A 23,687-nucleotide genomic window follows, 5' to 3' on the forward strand; every position below is an offset into this window, starting at 1 on the left:
CTGTGGAGGGAGTGGGCTAGCCGCAGTCTTGTTGCCGCCACTCAACGACACAGCTAGGGTGCCAACAACAGGTGATATTCGCCCTAAGTCATTCGGTTACGACAAAAGCGGAATGGTCGTTGCAAAATGGTGGCACTCTCGGTATGGTTAGAGACCATTTGCATTTCGGGAATTATTCTATGAAAAATGTATCGATTTCAAATGGTTAAAATGGCTCTGAGCACTATGGGACATAACTTCTGAAGTCATCAGACCCCTAGAACTTACTACTACTTATACCTGACTAACCTAAGGACATCACACACTCCCATGCCTGAGGCAGGATTCGAACCTACAACCGTAGCGGTCGCGCGGTTGCAGACTGTAGCGACTAGAACCGCTCGGCCACCCCGGCCAGCGATGTATCGACTTAAACCTTATTTGTGCATAAATAGAGGTAAAGGTGAATAAATGGGGCCCCACTTTGTTTTTTTTAAATAACACCATTTATTTTTAGTATAATCACCTGAAATTAACATGAAACACTTCTTTAGTATGTCCTGCAATTTCTAATATTTAAAGCAAAATTTTATTTTCATCCTGATAGTCTGCATTTTGTTGCGTCAACAATTTCTGCTGGTGATATGTGCCCCAAGGTAGTTTGAAATAAAAAGAAAAAAAAATTGAAAAAAATAATTTTATTTAATTTTTGTGTATAATGAAAGAAAGATTCACAAGCGGTTCTAGGCGCCTCAGTCCGGAACCGCGCGACTGCTACGGCCGCAGGTTCGATCCGGCCTCGGGCATGCATGTGTGTGATGCCGTTAGGTTAGTTAGGCTTAGGTAATTCTAAGTTCTAGGGGACTGATGACCTCAGATGTTAAGTCCCATAGTGCTCAGACCCAAAGAAAGATGCACTCCGAACACTGTTAATTAGTCTACTGGTGGGATGATTTTCACAGCCTACGCCTAGTCTATTTATAACAGTCACACACATAACCATCTCTTTCGCATCCAGCACATTGGTTGTGAGCTCACATCTCACAGGCTATACACTGAACCCAAAGTTCACCTTTTGTGTCCTTTGAAAAAAACCCGTCATAAAATAGACATACAGTGTCGTCAACATCAGGGACAGAAACACCAGCTTCAGTGTCTGGGAGGGAGTCTCCCGAATCAAAACATACACTTGCCTCTTCACCTTCTTCATTTGATTCATGTTCATACGCTAACTTATTTCTCCTACTTGTTCTTTTCCGTCTTGTTTCTTCCTTGTTTCCTAATTTTTCTTTTCTTCCTCTCTTCTAGTGCACGTTTATAAGGAGAAGAAGTTACAACAGCACAAGTAATGGGTTTAGGGCCTTTGTTTGTCAATTTTCTTTTTGGTCTTGGTATCGGTAATACGTCTTGGGGAGAAGCATGACCAAAACGTTGTTGGGAAGATCATCCTGAGGGCCCAGCTTCTGCCAAGTCTCTTGCACTTGCTGAAGTTTATGTCGATGATGTGCCAGGATGAATCCATTGAGCTAATTGACTTGAAGGCTTATCCTTAAGAGTTCGCCCTTTACTGGCTTTCAGAGTGTCTAAAGTCAGACTTTGAACGTCAATATCTTCAGAGGGAGCAAAGTCAATATCATTAAACGCTTTGCGATTGACAGTAAAAATTCCTGGGACTCTGAACCATTAAATAGCTATTTCAGCTGTTTGACATTTCAGGAATGTATTTCCAAGTAGCTCAGCAATATCGTATGGTCCAAGAGGCCTATTGTTGTGCAGCAGCCAATGCCTTATGTAGTCACTATAATGATTCTTAAGGAGTCCCATGAAGCTCCTATCTAGTGGTTGCAGCTTGTGTGTAGTGTGCGGAGACAAGCTAACTATTGCAATGTGGTGTTCACGAGCTATGTCAATTCCGTCAATATTCTTTGTGTGGGTATGGTGGCCATCTAAAATAAGCAAAATAGGATCATCTTTTGAAGGCTTTGTTTTAGGGATAAAATGGATTAACCAATGAGTGAAAAAGTTCCTCTGAATCCAACCAGAGGGATGACACCTTCCTACAGAGCCAGGCGGAGCCCCTTTCATCAATGTTTCCGTCACATTTTTCCTGGGGAAAATTAGCATTGGTGGGACGAAAGTACCAGGCGCGCTCATGCACAACACACACGTTACATGTGATCCTCTTTCAGCTGCAGGTAATGCACCAACTTGCCTTTTTCGCCTCAGGCCGATGACACGAGAAATTTTGCTTTGAACGATACTAAGGCCTGACTCTTCTACATTAAAAACTCTGTCCGCAGGTTATTTGTAGTTACTGAACGCAGCTTCAGGTAAATTGAAGAAATTGTCGACAGCTTGTTTATTAAACCCATTAGCACGTGAAATCGGAGTTGCGGATGGCTTCAAAATAGACAGAATATTTTTGTGCCGTGACATAAAATGGTCAAACCAAGCTCGACCAGCAACTTCGCCCTTTACGGACGAGGGATTTTATTTCTTGTGCAAAGCTGGTAGGCCATGCGCCTGACGTCATTTCTGGTAAGGCCGTAGAATTTGGATTCCATAATAAGAAGATATTTAACCAGTTTGTCCTCAAGTCCCTGTTGTAAATTGGGCGGCCCAATTTAATATTAACTATTTCTTCGACCGGTTTATCGATCCGTGAAAGCCTTTGAAGCGTAGAACCAGGGACGGAGTACACTTTAACCGCTTTGCTCAATCTCATTTTTTTCTCTTTTATAGCTACAATAGCATTTGCCATATTTGCTTTGTCTCACGATTGCCGTTTCGATTTTTTTGGGGGTACAAGATATCTTTGAGGCATCTGAAACATAGAGAGTAGCAATATTTGTAAATGGTCCCATAAAATCTAATTGATATTACAGGGCCCATAATACCAGCAGCAAAAGCGGCCTATATGTCCACTCTCGCCATCTTGGGAAAATGATTTTGCCTACGGTTAGTTTTGTTCGCAACCGACGTTAATTAATGTAAAATGGCATCCCGACAACATGCCAAATATGTACTTTACCTTAGTTTTACTAATAACATGTTAGAAATATGGGTTTTGTTCAAGTAAAAACTAACCGTTCAAACTTTTGAAAGTAAATAATTCACAGGACAACTACTCACAAACCATGACAGCTACTATGACTGCGCACTCTACAGTGAAGTTTGGCAACTAATTCTAGTAGTTCATGTGCTCTCTGCTAGAATTCTTAGACTGTACTTCCAAATATATAGGGGGCCCATATTATCAGCAGGGGCCCATTTGTCCACCTTTGCCTCTAATAATAAGAAACATAGTTCAGTAGCAGGATCATAGGTCATCATTTTGTGTAAATCCCAGGGACATTAAGAGATATAATGAATTTTCAATTTATACCAAAAGCGACCACCATCCAGACAGCATATAATATTTTCAAAAGATAGGTATTTAAAAAAATAAAAAATTTTCTTATAAATTAAAACAAATCTCCTTTATATTTTTAAAATTAGATTTGAGAAATGTTACTAAAATTGCTTAAAGGAACTTTGATATACTTGTACTCAACTTTTAAATGGTTATTTTACAATGGAAAATAATTTTATACTTGTGGAAAAGTATTGCTAGTTTATTACGAATCTAAAATTTCAGTGACTGCAAAATTAAAACCCACATTTTTGTTAATGACAAAGATAAATGCATAAAATATAGAAGTTACTATACTGTGCCACTATAGATATAGGTAGATCTAGAAATATTAATAAAACACAAATCTTTTCAGGGATACTGATTATTAGACTAGGATAAACTTACATATCATACGTAGTTTAAAAATCTAGAGAAGCTCCAATTTTAAGAATTTGTAAAGAAATTTCTAAAGTCTGAAATGAAGATAAGAATGTGTACAAAAATGCATATTGCAGGTAATGAAAATATTATTGTTTGAGATAAATATCAAAATAGTTCAGAAGTTCATTCAATTATTTTATGCTCGAAAAACTATGTATTTTTGGAGAATATTTACCAAGAGGAGGAACTACAGAGGTTCATTGTTACAGTCTTATTCAAACTTATTTAAAACTTCACAAGCATCTAGTAAGAAATTATCTAAATTTCTATAATATTTTTTGATGTCATTTTTGTTGTTGTACATTTATTGGTGGAGAGTTAAAATTTGATCAATTGAAACTAGTATGTTGGAAATGTACGAAGGAAGAATTCTATTTTGTAATTCTCAGAATGTGCTGTACCAGTCTGTGTAACTTTGCTCCTAAGCATATGGGACAGCCTGTACATACAGGGATATCACACCAAAGATGCTGCCACCTGACTGGTGATGTGGTGCTACATAACGAGTTACGTGTGGCTCTACGTGTTGCAGAGGACTGCAGTCAGAGCCGTTTCCCGGAGCCACGTGACTTCCGGATCGCTATCGTGGAGGGCGCGCCGGAGGTGCGGCTGCGCGTCGGCCTGGAGCAGCTGGGCCACGGCGCATGCGCGGCCGACGTGGAGGTGCGGCTGCTGCTCGCCGTGGGATTCCCCGGCTGGCCGGCCACGGCGGCGGCCGACGGCCGGGACTTCCCCCATCGGGTCTCGCTGGCCCACCCCGACTGCTTGGTCTACCTGGAGGCGGCCACCACGGTGCGTAGCCTGCTGCTTACAGGAAAACTTACCACACGGTAACGAGCGGGGCTGTTCTCAGCTGAAAGCGACAGACTGAGCCTACTGCTTCGTAACGTACATACCTAGGCACTCTTACAGATTAAAACTACTCTGAAGATGACGCAGTTGTTTCAAATCGTGGCCCTGTAGTAGACGAAATGAACACGATCTCTTTTGGCTGCACTATAATCATCTTCCTCTCACCTTCAAAACACTTCAGACAGAAGTCCATTTTCAGCCCTCCTAATGATAAAATAAACACTTGAAAAGCTACAGTGTGAACCAGAAGTCCGTTAACAAAATGGCTCTGAGCACTATGGGACTTAACATCTATGGTCATCAGTCCCCTAGAACTTAGAACTACTTAAACCCAACTAACCTAAGGACATCACACAACACTCAGACATCACGAGGCAGAGAAAATCCCTGACCCCGCCGGGAATCGAACCCGGGAACCCGGGCGTGGGAATCGAGAACGCTACCGCACGACCACGAGATGCGGGCTCCGTTAACATTTGAAAATGAACTAATTCACGGAATAATTTAGGTAGATAGGTAAAACTTGATACACATGCCTGAAATGACATGGGGTTTTATAGAAACCAAAAACGAATGCAAAAACCGGCCAACAGATGATGCAAAATGTTAGTAACGCCAACTTTTATGAAATGAGCTGTAGTGAGAGAGCGGATCATCACCGCTAGCAATCGTAGTGTGTTCACTTTACCGGAAAAAGTACTGTTAATGAAACTTCACATTAGAATGGAGAATCCGTTATTGCAGCTTTACGATCGTATCACCATAATAAGGATATACGAATGTGTAAAGGTTCTGTGACAAATGTCGCTGTGAAAAAAATGATCACAAACTTCGAAACCAAGGGCTGGTTAGATAATCAGGCCTGTAATTGGCCACCAGACGCAAATGTTACTGCTGCTCAGACAATTCAGGAAGAGATGGAGACTTTAGAGGGTTCTTTTTTTTTAATTTTTAATTTTTTTTTAATTATTGGCTTTCAGAATTTGTCTGCACAGCCAGTTAATCACTGGAAACGTCATATTGCGAATGATTTTGACAATTCATGGGATAAACATTATTTAAGTTGTACCCTGGTTTGATGTAACATACTATTAACAAAGGGCTGATTCGACATAACAATGAGAGTGTAAGATAGCTGGTAAACAAGACCAACACGGAACACAGGATACACACTGGTAGTATACTATAAAAATCCTACTATTAACACAATAAGAAATGATAAGTAGCCATTGGTACATATTTGGGACATTCCTAATTCAGCCCACATTAATGACCATATAACTAAATTAACAATAAAACGTTCTCCATACGTCCTGCGAGAATTGTTTCAAAAGTAGCTCATACAGAACTGAATATTTGTGCAGGTCTATAAGTACCACCTAGACAGGACAAGATAACAGATTACAAGCAGCAGAGTTGCGTGTTACTTCCACACATCCAGTTGCACCTGTATTCAGAATCGTACACACAGGAGTCACATAGTGAAACACATTTAAAAGCTGAAAAGCTGAGTAGTCCGTGTTCAGCGAATAACAAGTACGGATATAGTCACTTAATTGATCTTTGGTCTCCCCCTGACATTCTGAGTACCAGGAGCATTGAGGCTAGCAGCGCAGGAAACCACAACTTGATGTTGGCATTGTTGATGAACTCGTACTTGTATAGTAGCTTATATGCTGCAACATCGTTGGATGCTAATAAGGTTTGGAGGTTGAATGGGAATTTTTAACCAAGAGCCTGAAGATTACTGGCAAGGACGTTTTGTACAGTGCGCACTCGGAGGACATTGTAGAAATAATGGTTTGGTTCTTCTTCCTCTCTGGAAACGCATACAGGATGACGCTTATGTTGAGCCGATAGAGGTGTTTGTTGAACTTACCTTCATTAAACTTAAGTCATGCTATGACGTGAATCTGCTTGGTGTTTGTGCCTTATTATAACATGACATTCTTGGAATAATCGGATGAATAAATGTCTAGTGACTGCCCTTCGTTTTACATGTCCGTGACAATTCCTCTTGCCAGTCCGATCACAACAGATTTCCGAGCGTGGATATCATATCTGTGAGGGGGAGTTTATCATATTTACGTAGCCCTGCTTTGCTAGGGCATCTACCTGCTCATTTACAGGCATCCCAGAGTGACCTTTCGTCCATACCATCACGATGTTGCGACACTTCTTCTGCACTCGAAACAGAACATTTACAGGCATCCCAGAGTGACCTTTCGTCCATACCATCACGATGTTGCGACACTTCTTCTGCACTCGAAACAGAACGACGATATTTGCTGCGTTAGTTGAATTCTGATTTTGACACGTTAAACTGGCCTTGGTATCAACCTGTAGAGTCGACATTACGTATAGCCTGTTGTAGGGCGGTAGAAAAGGACTTTTCCACAACTTGTGCCTTAATGTCTGCATCTTTTTTATTAGGCAACGACGGGTGAATGTTGCTTATTGATCCAGTATCTTCCGCACACGCGATGGGATATTAATTCTCGGATTTTGTTGTCAAGTGGTTCATATCCGTCGAAATAGAGCAGCAGGAGGAATTTCTTGCAGAGGAACATACGTCGCTACTTTAACGGTGGTTAATTCGCTTCAGCCAGTGAAGTATTGGTTGGGACTGACATGTCCGTCCCAGTGACGATGCTTAAGGCTTTTTAACTGCACAGTGGCTTGTCTTTGGAGCGTGCTGTCTGATGCTGATTGTTGTAGGGTTCCAATCAGTCTTTAGTAGTGTCCTGTATAAACACATCTCCGTCCTCCGACCACAGGCCTACCATATTCGTAGCTATGATGAGATTGCAGGCCTTTTCACATTTGTTAATGATATATCGGATATGAGGAGCCCATATTAGCTTATCATCGATAGTCATCCCAAGATATTTAGATGTTTTCGCAGCTGGAAAAGTAAGTTGTCCTAGATATGTAGTTTGAGGAAGTGGAATCCTGTGGCGGGTAAAGATAATAAGAGTAGCCTTTCTGTCAGAGCCCTCGAAGCTACTTTCTGTACACCACTCATGCAGACGTATGAGCGCGGTGCATTTTCTGATGACAGGACTGAAGAGTACTGGCTTGAGAATATATGTATATATCGTTGGGAAGTCTAATATTTGAATGTCATTGGCAAAAAGGTGATTGAGAGCTGCAGTAGAGAGACTGAATAATTAGGGAGCCAAGAGTGAACCCTACAGGAGTCCTCTGGTCTTTCTCGGGATCCCAGCATAGCTCTGTGTTGCAAAATGATTGTTCTCCTATTGCTCAGAAAGCTTAGAGCGCTATGCATGCGTGGTTTTGCAATCTAGTTTCTTCAAGTTTTTCCCTAAAACGGTCAAGACGATGTTGTACTGAACGCAGCTATCAAGTAATTATTGTCAGAGAAATTCAGCTGTATGTCAGTAACTAACCGTAAAAGGATTTCAGTTGTCTCTTTCCCATTCCGAAATTCAAATTGTTTCTCAGTAATAGTTTCTAGTTTTCACACCACCCTTCTAAGCATCGCTTAATAATCTTTCCCTTACCTTCGCTTAACAGGGTAGTAAGGTGATTGGCCGACATGACTTAAGTTTATCACATCTTTTACCGAATTTGTGGAGCGGGATGGCAAGACATGTTCTTAGTGAGTCGATTTTGATTTTTTATGTCCATACGCTATCGTAAATTTTGAACAGCAGCAATTTCCTTTTATGTCGTACCTTGAGCAGTCAGTATAATCCGGGCTAGCTGCACTACCTGTCCCTCGGTAGAGCGCAATTTGGAGTTCTTCCAGCGAAAAGGGTTGTCTGATGACAGTCTTGTCCTCTTCATATTCCGCCTCGTCTTGCTTGTCCATTATGTCAGGTGGAGCTATCGTACGTACACAATAACGATAGTAAAAGTTCGTTGGGTGGTGGAAGTGTGTGCATATCCATTGTCAGGCTGATTTTAAGGTTCCGTATTACATTCCAGATCCTAGTTAATGGAGTTTCTTTGCAGACTCTAATGCAGGACTTGTGCCACGATTTTGTTCTTTTGCGCTTCAATATCGTCTTGGATGCAGCTTATGATTTCTTATGAATAAGAAAGTTTCTATCATTAGACAGATTTTTGTATTTTCTTAATGCCTCCCTTCGTTCCTTGAGGACAGCGGCACATTCTGAATCCACCAACAGGGTCATAGCCTGTGAGCAGTCCGCTTATGTCCTTTTTGAGATACTGAGGCTTCCGCTGCTTCTTTGATAAGCGATGCCAAGACCCCATCGTCTCTTCCGGGATTCCCATTCCAGTTTACCTCCAAATAGTGTTTCGTACAGGTTCCAATTGGCTTTGTTTGTGTTCCATCTCCACTTGATTGCATGTTAAACGACCTCTCCAAGTTGTGCTTTTATTGTAATTTGAATTGAACCTGAACCTGAAGTATCCGGTATCACTTCCTATGTTATTCCGATAGACAGTACACGGTATGCTATGCTTAAGTCCACTGCCGTCGGTCCTTCATTTGCTCGGACTATTCGTGTGGGTGAGCCATCATTTAATACTACATAGTTTTCCGTCTCTATAAGTACTACATCGGCAAGTATTTTTCCCATTGAATTGGCATTTCTGCAATCACTTACGAGCAGAAAGGGTTTTCTGAGGTATGCAAAGAGTGTCGTTAACTGTTGTTTGGAAAGTCTGTCGTTAAGTGCTTTTTATGCTGGGATCAAAGTTAGATGGATATCCTTGATCCGCAGAAGAATAGCTACCATTTGCAATGGTTCATCCTGAGTGCCAGTACAAACAACGGAAAAGTGGGTATTTTGTTTCATCAACAACGCTACACAATCATCTCTATCATCTCTAATGCCAGAGAAGTCAGGGAATGAGAACTGTTCTCTAAGTTTCAACCTTGTTTCGGTGATTGCACAAGTGTCTAATTGATTTTCGAGCAGAAAACGTCGAAGGCTATCTTTGTTTACCTTGAGCGATCTTGCGTTCCATTGGATGATTTTAGAGGAGATTTTTCGTGTGTAAGGAGTGGGCTCAACGTGTTTTGGAATGACATGTGGATCTAATCTGTTTGTAGTCCTGGAGTAGGCCCATTAGTAGCCTGCTGGTACGGTATGTCATTTACCACAGACATAACTATACTTAAAACGTTATAAATATAGTTCCCAACATCATTTGGCTGAGCCTTTAAAATTGTGGTGGGTGTGGGACCCTTTGAAGCCAAAGGAAGGCAGCGTTCCGGTTGCTGCAATTGGTCCCACAGCAGCATGTGTTAGTGGGTACCTCTAAGTTATGCAGAATTTACACTTTACTGGTGGGATAGTAGCGCATGCTGCATTAGAGGAGCGGATGGTGGTATCGACGCTGAAGCCACTGGTCCTGACGTCTGCACCATCCTCGTCTTGACAACGGTTGGTTGGTGCAGAACGCAAGTGGCGGTGCTGAAAGTTGCATTCAGCCGTTGTAGGGTCGGGAGGGGCGGGATTGTTATACCCTGTCTCGTAATGTTTTGGGGGAGAAGTAACTGCATTCGCGTAACGCCTCTTTTCAAAAAAGCTGCTGCTTGTCAGAAGGTCATTCCTTGTGTTCGAGATACACTGGCCATGTACGATGTTGTATACTGTGACCACCGGTACAGTGAATACAGGTTGGTTGGTAGGCCCTCCCATGACATCTTTTCTGTGTCGTCCTGCACAGTACGCACACCTTCTATTACTTCTGCAGTGTTTGCTACTATGTCCATATCGCAAATAATTATAACACTGTAAGACGCAGGGTACGTACACGTCCACCGGACGGCAAAATCGAATATAAACAAAATATGGCATCTACTAAATGTCACAACACAAACTGGAGACGGCCTTGATGCGTTTTTCCCTTTCAGAATCAAAATTTTACTAAATCTCCTCATGACAATAACTTTGCAGCGACATGGCATTTCCGTCAATAGTTCGTCTTCCTTATGGGAAGTTTCAACATTACTGGTGACGCCTTGTTTAGTAGTGAAGAACTTTGGAATGTGGGCCTCCAACTTTGTCTAAGAAAGAACGTTGAACAAAGGCACTGGCAGTTAGTCCTGACATAGAATCAATTTTTACACGGTTTTTCTCTGCCGCCGTAATATTGATTGCATGCTTGATTAATGAGAGGTAGTCATAGGGTGGTGCAGCCTGTCTATGTTTCTGCCTCTGCTTTCAACAAACTAGATAAAAGGGTCGCTATCGGTAGACACCTATAAATTAGTAGTCCAACTTACATGTTGATGGGTGGATGGTAACTTCTTGGGTGCCATCGACACGTAGCACTTTCTCGATTTTCTCTCGTCGGTCGTCCGCTCCTTGCTCCTCCGTGCGATCCCGCTGGCGTTTCTGAGAGGGCTGCTGGTCTCTTGCTGCAGTTGCATCGACAGGTGAAACATGGTGAGTGTCTGCGTTGTGGGACATGATGATTGCGTCGCTAATCGCTTCACTGAGAGCTGCATTATGTGCTTCAGTATCCACTGGGACACTGCGCGTCTAATTTTGTTAAGTTTTGTGGAACAGGGGGGCTGCAATAGCCTCCACCCATGGTGATCATCGCAGCGGAACAAAAGTTTTTACGATTCGGCAGGTGCTATGGAAGGAGAACAAATATCGAAATGAACTACCTCTGTATACATTCCGCGAGCGCCAATCGGATTGGAAGTGTTGACACCACAGCGCGCCGATGTTGTCTCTGCTGCTTCCCGGAGCGAACTGTGCAAGTGAGTTCATTTCCGCATCGTGAAGTCAGCGCTCCTGAAATCACACACCACACCGTCTTTCCACGCACTGCTGTTTTGAGAGCACTAGGGCTTACCCTCCAGTGCTATCCGTACAAGATCCAGCGTCACCATGAACTCTTAAGCACCAATTTTGTGACGCAGAGAGCATTTGAGGTGTGGTTACATAAAGTCCCCCCCGGATCTGGCCTTTATAAGAGGCCCGAGGTATTCCTGCCTGTCGTAACAGGCGACCAAAAGGAGTCTCACACTTTCCGGCTCTAAAGTTCAGGTCCTATTTTATGGTTTGCCATGCCAATTTCCAAATTCTACAGAAGTGAGGGCCATGTGGGGAAGGACGCCTTACGTAGTGCGCTTAGATTCCATCTCCTAAACCACTTGTCGTCACGCCTTTGCATCTCCACCTGCAGTCCAGCTATTTGGGCGAGGACATCATCTTCCGTTGTCTCCTGTCTTCTTTCGCCCCCATGACAGTATTGGATTTCTCTGCGCCCAGTATTCAGCACGGTGACCAGTATGTTTTGGTGGGGCTGTCATATACCCGTTTGATGGTAGGTCCCTGACAACACAGAGATCGCACTGCTGATGCCTGAGCTGTAAACTCGCTATGTATTCCAAGGAGAATATGCCTGTTTTCCTGGTGTATCAGGACGCCCGGCAACGGCTATTATGCCATGTGGCCTTTGCTGTGGCTGGGTGGCGCCCATGGGGAGACCCCCTGATTGGAGTGGCGGCATCAGGGCGGATGATCTACAGTGAAGCGGACTAGGTCAACTCCCGATGGTGACCGTTCAGCGCCAGCAGTCTCTAAGAAGGGCAAGATCGAGTACAATGCTAACAGGTGTAACCCTCAATCGTTCCCTTCCCTTGCTACACCATGTAAGGAACGTAGAGCTACAGTAAGAAGAGAGACATATTCGCCTCGGTATGTAGTCTGTAGCAGAGTGGATGGGGACTCCTTTCTACCTATGAAGACTCAAATTTTTGTTGAACATCTTCAGGATACGTTTCAGGAAGTGACAGCACTGTTCAAGATGCGAGACGGTGCAGTCTTGATCCAGACGGCATCCCCAGCCCAATCCCAGGTGTTATTCGCCTATGACCGGCTGGATGATATTCCTGTTTTCGTCACTCCCCATAAAAGCCTCAACATGGTCCAGGGGATTATATTCCTTTGCGACCTCGTCCTGCAGTCTGACGACGAGCTCTGTGGTAATCTAGAAAGGTGGGGTGTTTCATCTGCCGCATTTACAGGGGACCCAAAGATAACAGGGTTGCTGCTGGTGCCTTCACCTTGGTTTTTGAGCGTGATTCTCTGCATGAAAAGGTCAAGGTGATGGTTTACTGTTGTCACTTTAAACCATACATCCCTCCCCCACTGCGGTGCTTTAAGTGCTGGAAATTCAGGCACATGTCTTCCCACTGCACATCTAGCGCCACATGTCGAGACCGCTGACGTTCACTGCATCCAGATACTCCATGTTCGCCTCCTCGCACTTGTATCAGCTGTGGAGAGCACCATTCTTGCTGCTCGCCAGACTGTCCAGTGCTACAAATTAAGCGTAAAATCATGGAAACAAGACCCTGGACCGGTTGACTTACCAAGAGACTAGACGTAAGTTTGAACGATTACACCCCATTCAATTGACGTCCACATATGCTACAGCTTCATTACCATCGCCGCCGCAAATACCAGTCTTCTCACACTCTGTGCCACGAACAGCAGGCCCTCCGCGCCGCCAGAATACATCTGCTTTCTTGGCAGTAGGGGGAAAATCTCGTTCCATTGCTCCCAGAGTACCTACTTCGGGAGCAAGGCCCCCCGGCAGTAGGGGGAAAATCTCGTTCCATTGCTCCCAGAGTACCTACTTCGGGAGCAAGGCCCCCCAAATGCAGGGGCCATCAGTCCCCTCCCCTCAGCCAGAGAAGCAATAGCCTCCTCCAGCTCCTCTAGTGTGGAAGGAGCCCCTTGGGAACCTCTCTACCAAGGTCTCCAATAATGCCACAGTAGACACTCGTCAGTGGCTAAACGAGCCAAAAGCTGATTAACAAAGAGCTTTACAGTCTTCCTTCATGCCTGAAGCTACTTTGTAGAAGTCTTAGCTGCAAGCCCCTAAAGAGAAGCGAGAGGGAAAGCAAACAGAGAATAAGATTGCTAAGAAACAGGCCCTTTGGTGGTCTCAGCACCACCACTCCCTACCAGTTCTGCAAATGAGAATGAGGTGTAGATCTCAGCGTCCCATGAGGACGTGGATATCACTGATGCTTCATCAGCAATGGGGATTGGTATAAATACTCCATTGGTGGCAGCAGGTGCCTCTGACGTGTAGCCTGCCTCCTTGTGCACTTCATGCCTTCCCTGCTTCACGATAATTTCATCTTCCTGTGGAATTGCTGCGGTTTCTTCTGCCACCTGGCTGAGCTACAGCAGCTGTTAAGCTTTAAACCAGCCTGCTTTCTGCTTTGCCCTCCAGGAAACCTGGTTGCTGACAATGCAGGCCCCTGCCCTCTATGGCTACAAGGAATATTACAGGATCTGTAGCGAGTGTCAGGTGGAGTTTGCGTCTATGTCCTGAACTCAGTATGTAGTGAAACTGTGTCCCTTCAAACCCCTCTTCAACCTGTGGCTGTCAGGATAAGGATGATGCAGGAAATAACGTATATCTTCCTCCAGATGTTGCAGTATCCCTGAACCTATTGGCTGCACTGATTCAGCAACTCCCTAAACCTTTCCTACTTTTGGATGTTTTTAACGCCCATAACCGGTGGCACCGTGCTTACTGACCGAGGTAGACATGTCGAAACTTTAATGTTTGGATTAGACCTCTGCCAACTAAGTACTGGGCCCCTCACACATTTCAGTGTGGCTCGTGGTAGTTACTCGGCCATTGATTTATCACTTTGTAGCCCAGGACTTGTCCCATGTGTCCGCTGGAGAGCCCACGATGACTAATGGGGCAGTGACCACTTCCCCATCTTCCTGTCATTACCCTGGCGACATGCCCACCGATGCCTACCCAGATGGGCTTTACACCAGGCACACTGGGAGGCTTTCACCTCTGCTGTCAGCGTTAAATCCCCCCCCCCCCCCCCCCCCTCACGGTAACATCGACTTGGTGGTTGATTGTGTCCCCAGGACGATCGTTTCAGCGGCAGAAAACGCGATCCGTTGTTCCTTAGGGCTCCCCCCGGCGAAAAACATTACCTTGGTGGGCACCGGAAATTTCTGAGGCCATTAAAGAGCGTAGGCGGTCTCTATAGCGCCATAAGCGGCTCCCTTTCCTGGAGCTCGTAATAGCTTTTAAACGGCTCCGTGCCCGAATTCGTCAGCTTATAAAAAGACGGAAGCAGGAGTGTTGGGAGAGGTACGTCTCGACCATTGGGTGCCATAAGTCACCTTCCCAAGTCTGGGCGAAGATCAGACGAGTTTTTGGGTACCAGACCCCAGTAGTTGTTCCTGGTGTTAACATAAAAGGCGTGTTATCTACCGCCGCAAACGCGATTGACGAGCACTTTGCTGAAGACTATACTCGAGCCTCACCGTCGGAAAATTACCACCCAGCGCTTTCACCCTCAAACGGCAATGGAAGGGAAGGTGCTCTCATACACTACACGCCACAGTGAATCCTGTAACACCCCATTTACAGAGTGGGAGCTCATCAGTGCCCTTGAACATTGCCCTGTCACAGCTCCTGGAGCTGATCAGATCCGCAGTCTGATGGTTAATTATCACTTGTCCGACTACAAGCGATATCTGCTCGTCATCGTCAACCAGATCTGGTGCAATGGCTGGAGAGCACCATCATTCCTGTGCTCAAACCAGGTAAAAACTCGGTTGATGTGAATAGCTATCGGCCTATCAGCCTCACCAGCGTTCTTTGTAATTTGCTAGAGCGTATGGTGACCTGGTGGGTGCTGGGTCCTGGACTCCCTTGGTCTACTGGCTCCATGTCAGGGCGATTTCCGCTAGGGTCGCTCTACCACTGATAATCTTGTGTCCCTAGAGTCTGCCTTTCGAACAGCCCTTTCCAATCTCGAACTCCTGGTTCCCGTCTTTTTTAATTTGTGAAAAGCTTACAACACGACCTGTCGACATCATATCCTTGCCACGTTATATGAGTGTGGTCTCCAGGGACCACTCCCGATTTTTATCCAAAACTTTCTTGTCGCTCCGTACTTTCTGTGTCCAATTTGGTGCCTCCAATAGTGCCCCCCATATCCAGAAGAATGGCGTCCTGCAGGGGTCTGTACTGAGCGTGTCTCTATTTTTAGTGGAAATTAACGGTCTAGCAAAGAGCTGTAGGGCCGTCTGCCTCACCTTCTCTTTATGAAGACGATTTCGTACTGCTCATCCAGTACTGGTGTAGCTGATCGCTGCCTACAGGGAGCCACCCACAAGACGCAGTCATGGGCTGTCGCCCACAGCTTCCAGTTTTCAGCCGCGAAGTCGTGTGTTATGCACTTCGTCCGGAACCAGAACTTTACCTTAATGATGATCCACTCACTATAGTGGAGACATATCGATTCTTAGGACTAGTTTTCGACGCTCGATTGAATGGGCTTCCTCACATTCTCAGCTTAAGAGGAAGTGCGGGCAGCACCTCAATGCCCTCGCTGCCTGAGCAACACCAACTGGGGTGTCGATCGCTCTACGCTGCTGCGTCTCTACAGAGTCTTTATTCAATCCCGCCTTGACTATGGGAGTGTGGTTAATGGTTAGGCGGCGCCCTCAGCGTTGCGTTTACTCGACTCAGTGCACCACTGTGGCGTTCACCTAGCGATGGGAGCTTTTAGGATGAGTCTGGTGACCAGCGTCCTGGTGGAGGCTGGAGTCTCTCCATTAGAGGTTAGGCATGCACAGCTGCTCGCCAATTACGTTGCACACATTCATAGATACCCTGCACATCAGAATCACCGTCTCGTTTTCCCACCCACTGTGGTTCATCTCCCACAGCAGCTTACGATTGCGGTTCACGTTCGTTCGCTTATGTCTGAACTGGAGTCCTTCCCTTTGCCACCTCTACTCGAGGTCCATTCACGTACATCTCCATGAGGTGGGGGTCTTTCACATGGCCCTAAGGACTCAGCTGACGCTGCGGCTCTTTTCTCTCACTTCCTCCCGATTCTTGACGTGTTCCAGGGCTCTGAAGTGGTTTACACCGACGCCTCGATGGCTGTTGGCCTACATTCATGGATGCCATATTGAACAGCACTTCTTGGAAGATGGCTGCAGTGTTTTCACTGCAGAGCTGGCGGCCACATTTCGTGCTCTTGATCATATCCACTCAAGCCCTGGCGAGTCACTTCTTGTCTGTACTGACTCCTTGAGCATCCTCCATGCTATCGACCAATGCTACCCTCGTCATCCTTTGGTAGCGACCATCCAGGAGTCCATCTATGGCCTGGAACGGTCCCGTCGTTCAGTGGTATTTGTCTGGACTCCAGGATGTGTCTGACAGGCTGGCGAAACAGGTTATGTGGAAACTACTTCTGGAGATGGGCATCTCTGAAACTGACCTACGTTCGTTATTACACCACCTGGTTTTTTGGCTTTGGGAAACGGAATCTCACAACCTCAGTACCGCATGTCATTGAGGAGACTATGAATGTGTGGAAGTCATCCATGCAGGTCTCTCGCAGGGACTCAGTGGTTCTCTGCCAGCTCCATATTGGCCACATGTGGCTAACACATGGTTACATCCTCTGCCGCGAGGACCCACCTTGGCGTCGCTGTGGCTTACCTATGACTGTCGTCCGCATCTTGGTACACTGCCCAGTTTTAGTCGCTCTGGGTCGGACTTTTAATCTTCCCAGGACCCTACCTTCGGTGTTGGATGACAATACCTCAACAGCAGATTTAGTTTTACGTTTTATTCGTGAGGGTTTTTTCTATCATACCATCTAAGGGTGAACATTTGACCTTCTCTCTTGGCCTCCACCCTCCCTCCATTTTCACTGTCTGTCACCATTTCTTTGAATTTGTTTGTGTTAGTGTTTGTCTTTTCCCTTCATGTGTTTATCTCGCCTTGTCTTTTGGGGTGGACAATTAAGTGTGTTGCAGAATGGCTGGCTCATCCTCATTTATTCATGCGATCAGCCAGCCCAGACCTTCTGCTCTAAGGTTCTAATACCTCCTTCTGCTTTTACTTGTTGTGCACATTTTCCCCGTTTTTTTGTTCGTTCGATTCGTTTTATTTTAAGGTGTGGTTATGGATTCCTTTTTTTCCCTTTTACTTTCCCAAACGTATTTTGGGTGTTGTTCTACCTTGAGCCTTGTTTGCGTCAGGATGAGGGACTCCTTTTTACCTCAAACCAACCAATCATCATAAAAAGTGCCAGGTGATGTCGATTGTTTGTTTAACATGTTGTGGACCAATGAAGCCCGTTTCACACCCCAAGGGCCTGTCAATACAAACAATTTCAGAATTTGGGCTGCCGAAAATCCTATATTTGCCATGGAAACCCCAATGCGTGACGAGAAGGTCACGGTGTGATTTGGATTTACCTTACTAATCTTGAACGAACTCTCTTACGTCGGGGAAATGTGGGGTACTGCCTTTCAAATCGCTACCGTGACAGGTGCGAGGTACGCCTGTATGTTACAGAATCGCATAATCGCTAGCTTAGCTAATAAACGCCTGCTGGATGGTACGACTTTTATGAAGTATGGCGCTCCATCCCGCATTGCCACAAACGTTTAAGATCGCTTGAGCAAATCGTTTGGTGAGGATCGCGTGCTGAGTCGCAACTCCCAGGTCCCCAGACCTCAGTCCAAGTGGTTATTGGCTGTGGACCTACCTGAAGTCTCAAGTCTATTCCGATTGTCCGACCTCATTAGGGATGATATGTCGAATAATCGGGTCTTCCGCCGGTTGTTCTCATCGTCCTCGCGGGAATAATGAGAACAACCAGCAGAAGACCAGAGTGTTCACCATGTTAAAAATCACCAAGAAAATATGAAATATCGCATTAGGGTTGTCAAAAGACAACATCTGACCAGAGTATCTCACCAGACCTACTAATATGATGTACAGTGCTGTCCACAACAATGTCCATCGCCTACAGGTTTTGTTGACAATGACGACTTTATACCTCCAACATTAATTGCAAAGACCATCATCATTCCTAAAAATCAATTGTTATGCTAATTATTGTTTTTGTATCATATGAAGCGCCATCTCTGTTAATCATTGTCCGCAGTTTTATTTGGTTTCAATGCACCTCCCTCTGATTTTAACCCGCGCAACACCAAGGACGGGGGAGGATGGGGGGGGGGGGGGGGGACTTGCGTCGTTACCTAGTCTGGTAAATTTAAAAATTTAAAAACAAGATTTGTCTTCAATGTTCTCTAATATCAGATTCGGTAACTGTTTTAAATTTTTTAGTAAAACTTAACACAAAAATTGAAATCTTAGTAGTGAATCTGACTTTTCACAACAAATGTCATATTCATTTTTTCAGATTCAGGACCCTTCTTAGACATACATACAAGTTTAAAAAGTATGCTGTGAATGAAAATCAACAATTAACTAAATTTATATTTAAAATTTTTTGCGTTCATATAGCGCCCGTTCACTTGGTGTAAACATTACAGAACATGCGTTGGTGTTGCTAAGATCTGCTAAAAGATATTTTCAACTTCTCTACCATACTTATATCTCAGTACATATTTAAAATTTATGTTGTTAGTAAAAGTTGAACATATTTAACGCAATTTATTACTTTTTGGGTTTTTCTTGGCGGTGGGCTCAAAGTACCCCCCTCCCCACAGGGCATCACATATTATGGATGATGAGTTGGTATTACCAGGGTCAAGCATGTGTACCTGTTTTAAGCTTTCTGCCTACATTATTCCGAGAAGTAGTGAATGTTCAAATGTTAAACTTTTAGTTTACCCTGTACATTACCTTGGTGACCACATACATGCATTTAACAGCCTGATTGTGCAAAAAGCACAACACATCATGTGAACTGTTGTTTTCACTGCGAACACTAACTATAATGAACTAAATTTGCAGCTGTGAGTTGCTCGAACAACAGGTCTCTGAAGATGGTGTCACTGTAGCAATTCCTGTTGGTTCCAAGGCTTGAATCCTAAATAAAGTTGTCAAAGTGCCAGGTAATTATTAAATATGTTTATCATTAAATCAGCTATTACCATAAGTAATGTTGGATTATTATATACCAAATATTGAGTAACTAAATAAATTATACACAAAAACCTCAGAAACAGAGACCTATTTCACACTCATGAATCAGGATTTATAAACCCTCATAATACCAATAAAACCACCGCAAGTGAGGGATGGGTTGCAAATAAGCATCCTTGTTCGAAATTATTGAGATCAGCATTTAGGAGAAGCCTGAAAATGCTGTCCTATGTCAGCATCTAACTCTTGTATATCTGGAAGCAATTTAGAAATAAGAACATAAATACGCAGAATATATTGAAGATGAGTAAACCTAATGAGCCAATAGAGTCCTTTTCAATGCCTGCGAAGATCTCAATTAAAATTAAGGGACTATTTAGTAATGAGGAAATTTTAATAGCTGAGATGTACAAGGCAGGCGAATGTAATATCCTCATAATGCAAGACATCACTCACTGAAACTACAGTGTAGGTAGTAAGCAATACTATACGATTTGTGCGCACGAATTTCGTCGCTAGCAGCAAACATTTGATATCTGCACGCACAACAATCAGTAGCTTTAATTGCTGGCATAACTGTCGAACATTGTACACTGTTTCTTTGCTTTGATCATGACGCTGTTCACTGGCTTCAGTGACAAGCAGTCAACTAAATGCGCGATCAACTATGCTTTAAAATGAAAATAGTATAAACAGGGCTCCCAAACATGAGTGTAGTGATGAGGAATAGTAAAGTAGCTAACAGCTATTCTCAAAAGGTTATTAATGTAGCAGAAATGATAACTTTTCTTGCTTTCAGCGATTATCAATAAAAGCTTAAAATGCTTCTCATGTCTCTGTAGATTCAAGAAATGCAATGGAACTACTTTTAATTCTCGTTTTCCTCCCATAACCATCCGCTTGTGCCCATAACAGTAAAATATCATGCACATTAACAGATATATGTACGTTGTATTGTAGTGGTGGTGGTGATGGGGGGGGGGGGGGGGGTCGATAAGAGGGAGCGGAAAGCTGAGAGGAGTAAGAAAGTAAGGGGATAAGTTTAAGAGCAAGGGTAAAATTTGGCCCAATTTTCCCATGACATTCCTACTACCATATATAACCTGAATATAATCATATTCTTGATTCTGATGTTCTAAAAGGTAACACATTAACAGAACAAATTATAAGATTAAAATCTACCTGTTTTAGGAAAACTTACGTTCTTCTTCCATTATTTTTCCTTCCGCAATACATATTAAGTTATCTATTTCATCATGAGTGTCTTTAAGTTTGAAAATACAATATGTTTTTTATTAGCAGGCTGACTGGAAATTAGTCCTACAACATTTTATTGTGTCTGTTTTAATTTTTTACATTAATTGCTAACTGGATTAGTATCTGTAGAACATTCATGAGCTTCTTGGATAACTTGTCAGGTAAAACACAACAAAACTGTCGTGAGTGCAGTCATGAAAGTTGTTAAATGTAGTTTATAGTGTGGAAAAATTTGAGTCTTAACGTTTTTATCGTCTCTAACTCAAACTGTACACATATTAGGTTAGTGAATGCTTCAGTACAACCAGTATTTGACTATTTTCCTATTTGATCACGTACATCATTAGGATTTCCTTTCATGTGTTTTGGGGTCAGGTTTCCTCTCTTTCTACTCCCTCCCTCTCTCTCTCTCTCTCTCTCTCTCTCTGTCTCTCTCTCTCTCTCTCTCTCTCTCTCTCTCTGTCTCTCTCACCCTCCGTCGCCCCCTCTCTCCATAGGTTTGCGTTCATACGTGTGCATGTTGCGACAGAGATACAGAGAGGTGGGAGACACGGACATGAGAAAATAATAAAAACACAATTCAAATGACAAAGAGGAAGAAAGGGAGAAAGATCAATGATCTCGTCACTATGACACCTGTTTAGGCTGTGTGTGAAATATGTAGAAATTTTAACATATGATGATTAGCTATCGGAAACTGCAGAGTGAAAATGAAGATGTTGATGTAATCGAAAATGTAACCTCAAAGAAAAGAGAATTGGTTTCTGAGCACGTTGTGACGAATTTTGTGACTTGTTTTGTTGTCGGCTGTGTGGTCAGTTTTGCGGCTGTTGCACTCCGGCAGGGCTTCTATGCGGTGCCAGGCCCGCCGCATCCATCACTACGCTGCGAGGAGCGTTCCACCGTGTGGCAGCTGCGGGTGCCAGCTGCGGAGCTGTCGCTCAGCTGCCACTACGCCCCACGCAGTGCCCCTGGCCGCGCCCTCGCAGCTGCAGAGGCCGTGCTGCGACACCTCAGGGCCAGGCTGCCGCACGTGAGTATAGGCTCGCCACACTATGTACCAGCTGCAGAGCTGTCGTTCAGCTACCACTATGCTCTTTGCAGAAACTCTGGTAGCACTCTTATGAGCACTGAAGCTGTGCTGCCATACTTCGGAGCCAGGCTGTAGCAGGTTAAGCACGGTATGCAGCAGCTGTCGGGGCCAGTTGTGGAGCTGTCGCTATGCCGTTTGCAGCACCCCTGATGTCCGTCGCAGCTGCTGCAGATGTGATGCAGCAACTCGGGGCCAGGCCGACACATGTTAGTACGGGCTCAGCATGCTATATGGCAGCTGCAGGTGCCAGCTGCACAAGCATGTTAGAGTAGAGGGAATGGGTTGAATCCAGAGGATGTGATAGTTCGCTTTCTTGGGGAACCCAAGAGGAGAGTTTCTTCATTAAAACTTCGTGTAAAGCTTGCCCTCTCTACTTGAAGTCATCGAATTGACAGTCATATCAGAGTATGTACACAAATATGAAGTACTCATCATCAAATAATTGACAACCTAATTTGTTGATGGAATTTTTCATTCATCAATTTATTCAAGTCGAACAACAGTATTGTCTGGATTAGTCCATAGTACAAATGACACAAACCGTTTTGATCACCTCACTTCTAAAATACTCAATTCGTAAAGTGAAATGTCGCATTTAGTCACAGTAAGACAAAATTGTATTAATATTATTTGATGAGCTTACGACAGTTGAACATTACCACTACAATAAAACGCTTACAATTAAAGTCAGGTAGAGCTTATCTCTTCTCTCACACAAATTGTTTGCTCTTCACACTATTACATTCCATCTGACAGTTTTATACGAACAGGACTACCTAGTTCAGTCATGATATTAACTTACCATTGTGATTAATAACGCACATATATTCCAATATATTGTATATAACAAGAAATTTCAATTTCAGAGGGTTCAAATACTTACACACTTACATGAACATTTTATACGGAACAGAACAATACTTTAATGTTTTGTGAAATTAAATCTTCAGTTGTGTTTCATAAGCAAAACAATCTTGCAACTTTTTAGCCAGTGTCCTTTATTACAAATTTTGTTCGCTGTCATTGAATGATAATTACGCTACAGTATTTGCATTTAGTTTTCAGTGCTGCAGTCGTACTGTATAAGCCATACTAGACTGTAATACTAATGATTATCAAGCGACCATTGATGTGGAATGTGAGCACTCAAGTTTTGAAGTAAAGTCTTGTTTTCACACTTACTCATAACTTTAGGAACCATTAAATCAATGGAATTTTGGGAACATACATGTAGCGTTACTTGTGAAACCAGATGCCCCAACCACACTTTGCTACTGCTTACTTACTGTTCTAGGACGTGGGAAGCAAGTATCAAATATAACGCTGACATAATAGTATGTTCTTGTAGAATAAAAGTTACTCGTTAATGCAGAAGACCTCCAAACTAAGCCACATTTTGTAAGAACAACAGAGTCTGTTTTCTTGAAAACTGATGTGCCTTGTCTTCGTTTACACTGGATAAACTGTTAAGCACTGAAATACTTTCTTCATTTACATCGTAATCCTTCTGAAAGGCCTCGTGCCACATCATTCAAATGATTATTTCACTGCTTGAGATGTCGGTTTGGTTGCTGAAGAAACATAATTTTCTTTTTGTATTGCACGTTTCCTTCACACACAGTATACAACCTTTTCTTGCGGTGAACAACAGTGTCATGAGGTGGTGTGTTCGGATTGAGGGGAACATCTTTTCCCAACAATGGAAAACAAAAATGCCTGAAATAACAAAATTAAGATTATGTGTCAAGTTTTTATTCACGGAAGTTTTTATTACTTTCTGGAGCAAGAGAT

At 43.7% G+C, this 23,687-nt stretch overlaps 1 protein-coding gene across 1 annotated transcript in view; it reads left to right on the forward strand.

Moving 5' to 3' along the window:
* LOC126355634 (uncharacterized) overlaps positions 1-23,687 on the forward strand; it is a 459,686-nt gene that overhangs the window by 201,574 nt on the left and 234,425 nt on the right. Inside the window, exons 6-7 of the mRNA XM_050006000.1 lie at positions 4,347-4,606; positions 21,648-21,836. Of these exons, the coding sequence (XP_049861957.1) occupies positions 4,347-4,606; positions 21,648-21,836 (449 nt within the window). The remainder of the gene's footprint in view (positions 1-4,346; positions 4,607-21,647; positions 21,837-23,687) is intronic.

This window comes from Schistocerca gregaria, chromosome 3 (genome assembly GCF_023897955.1).
Source record: "Schistocerca gregaria isolate iqSchGreg1 chromosome 3, iqSchGreg1.2, whole genome shotgun sequence".
Lineage (NCBI taxonomy): Eukaryota > Metazoa > Arthropoda > Insecta > Orthoptera > Acrididae > Schistocerca > Schistocerca gregaria.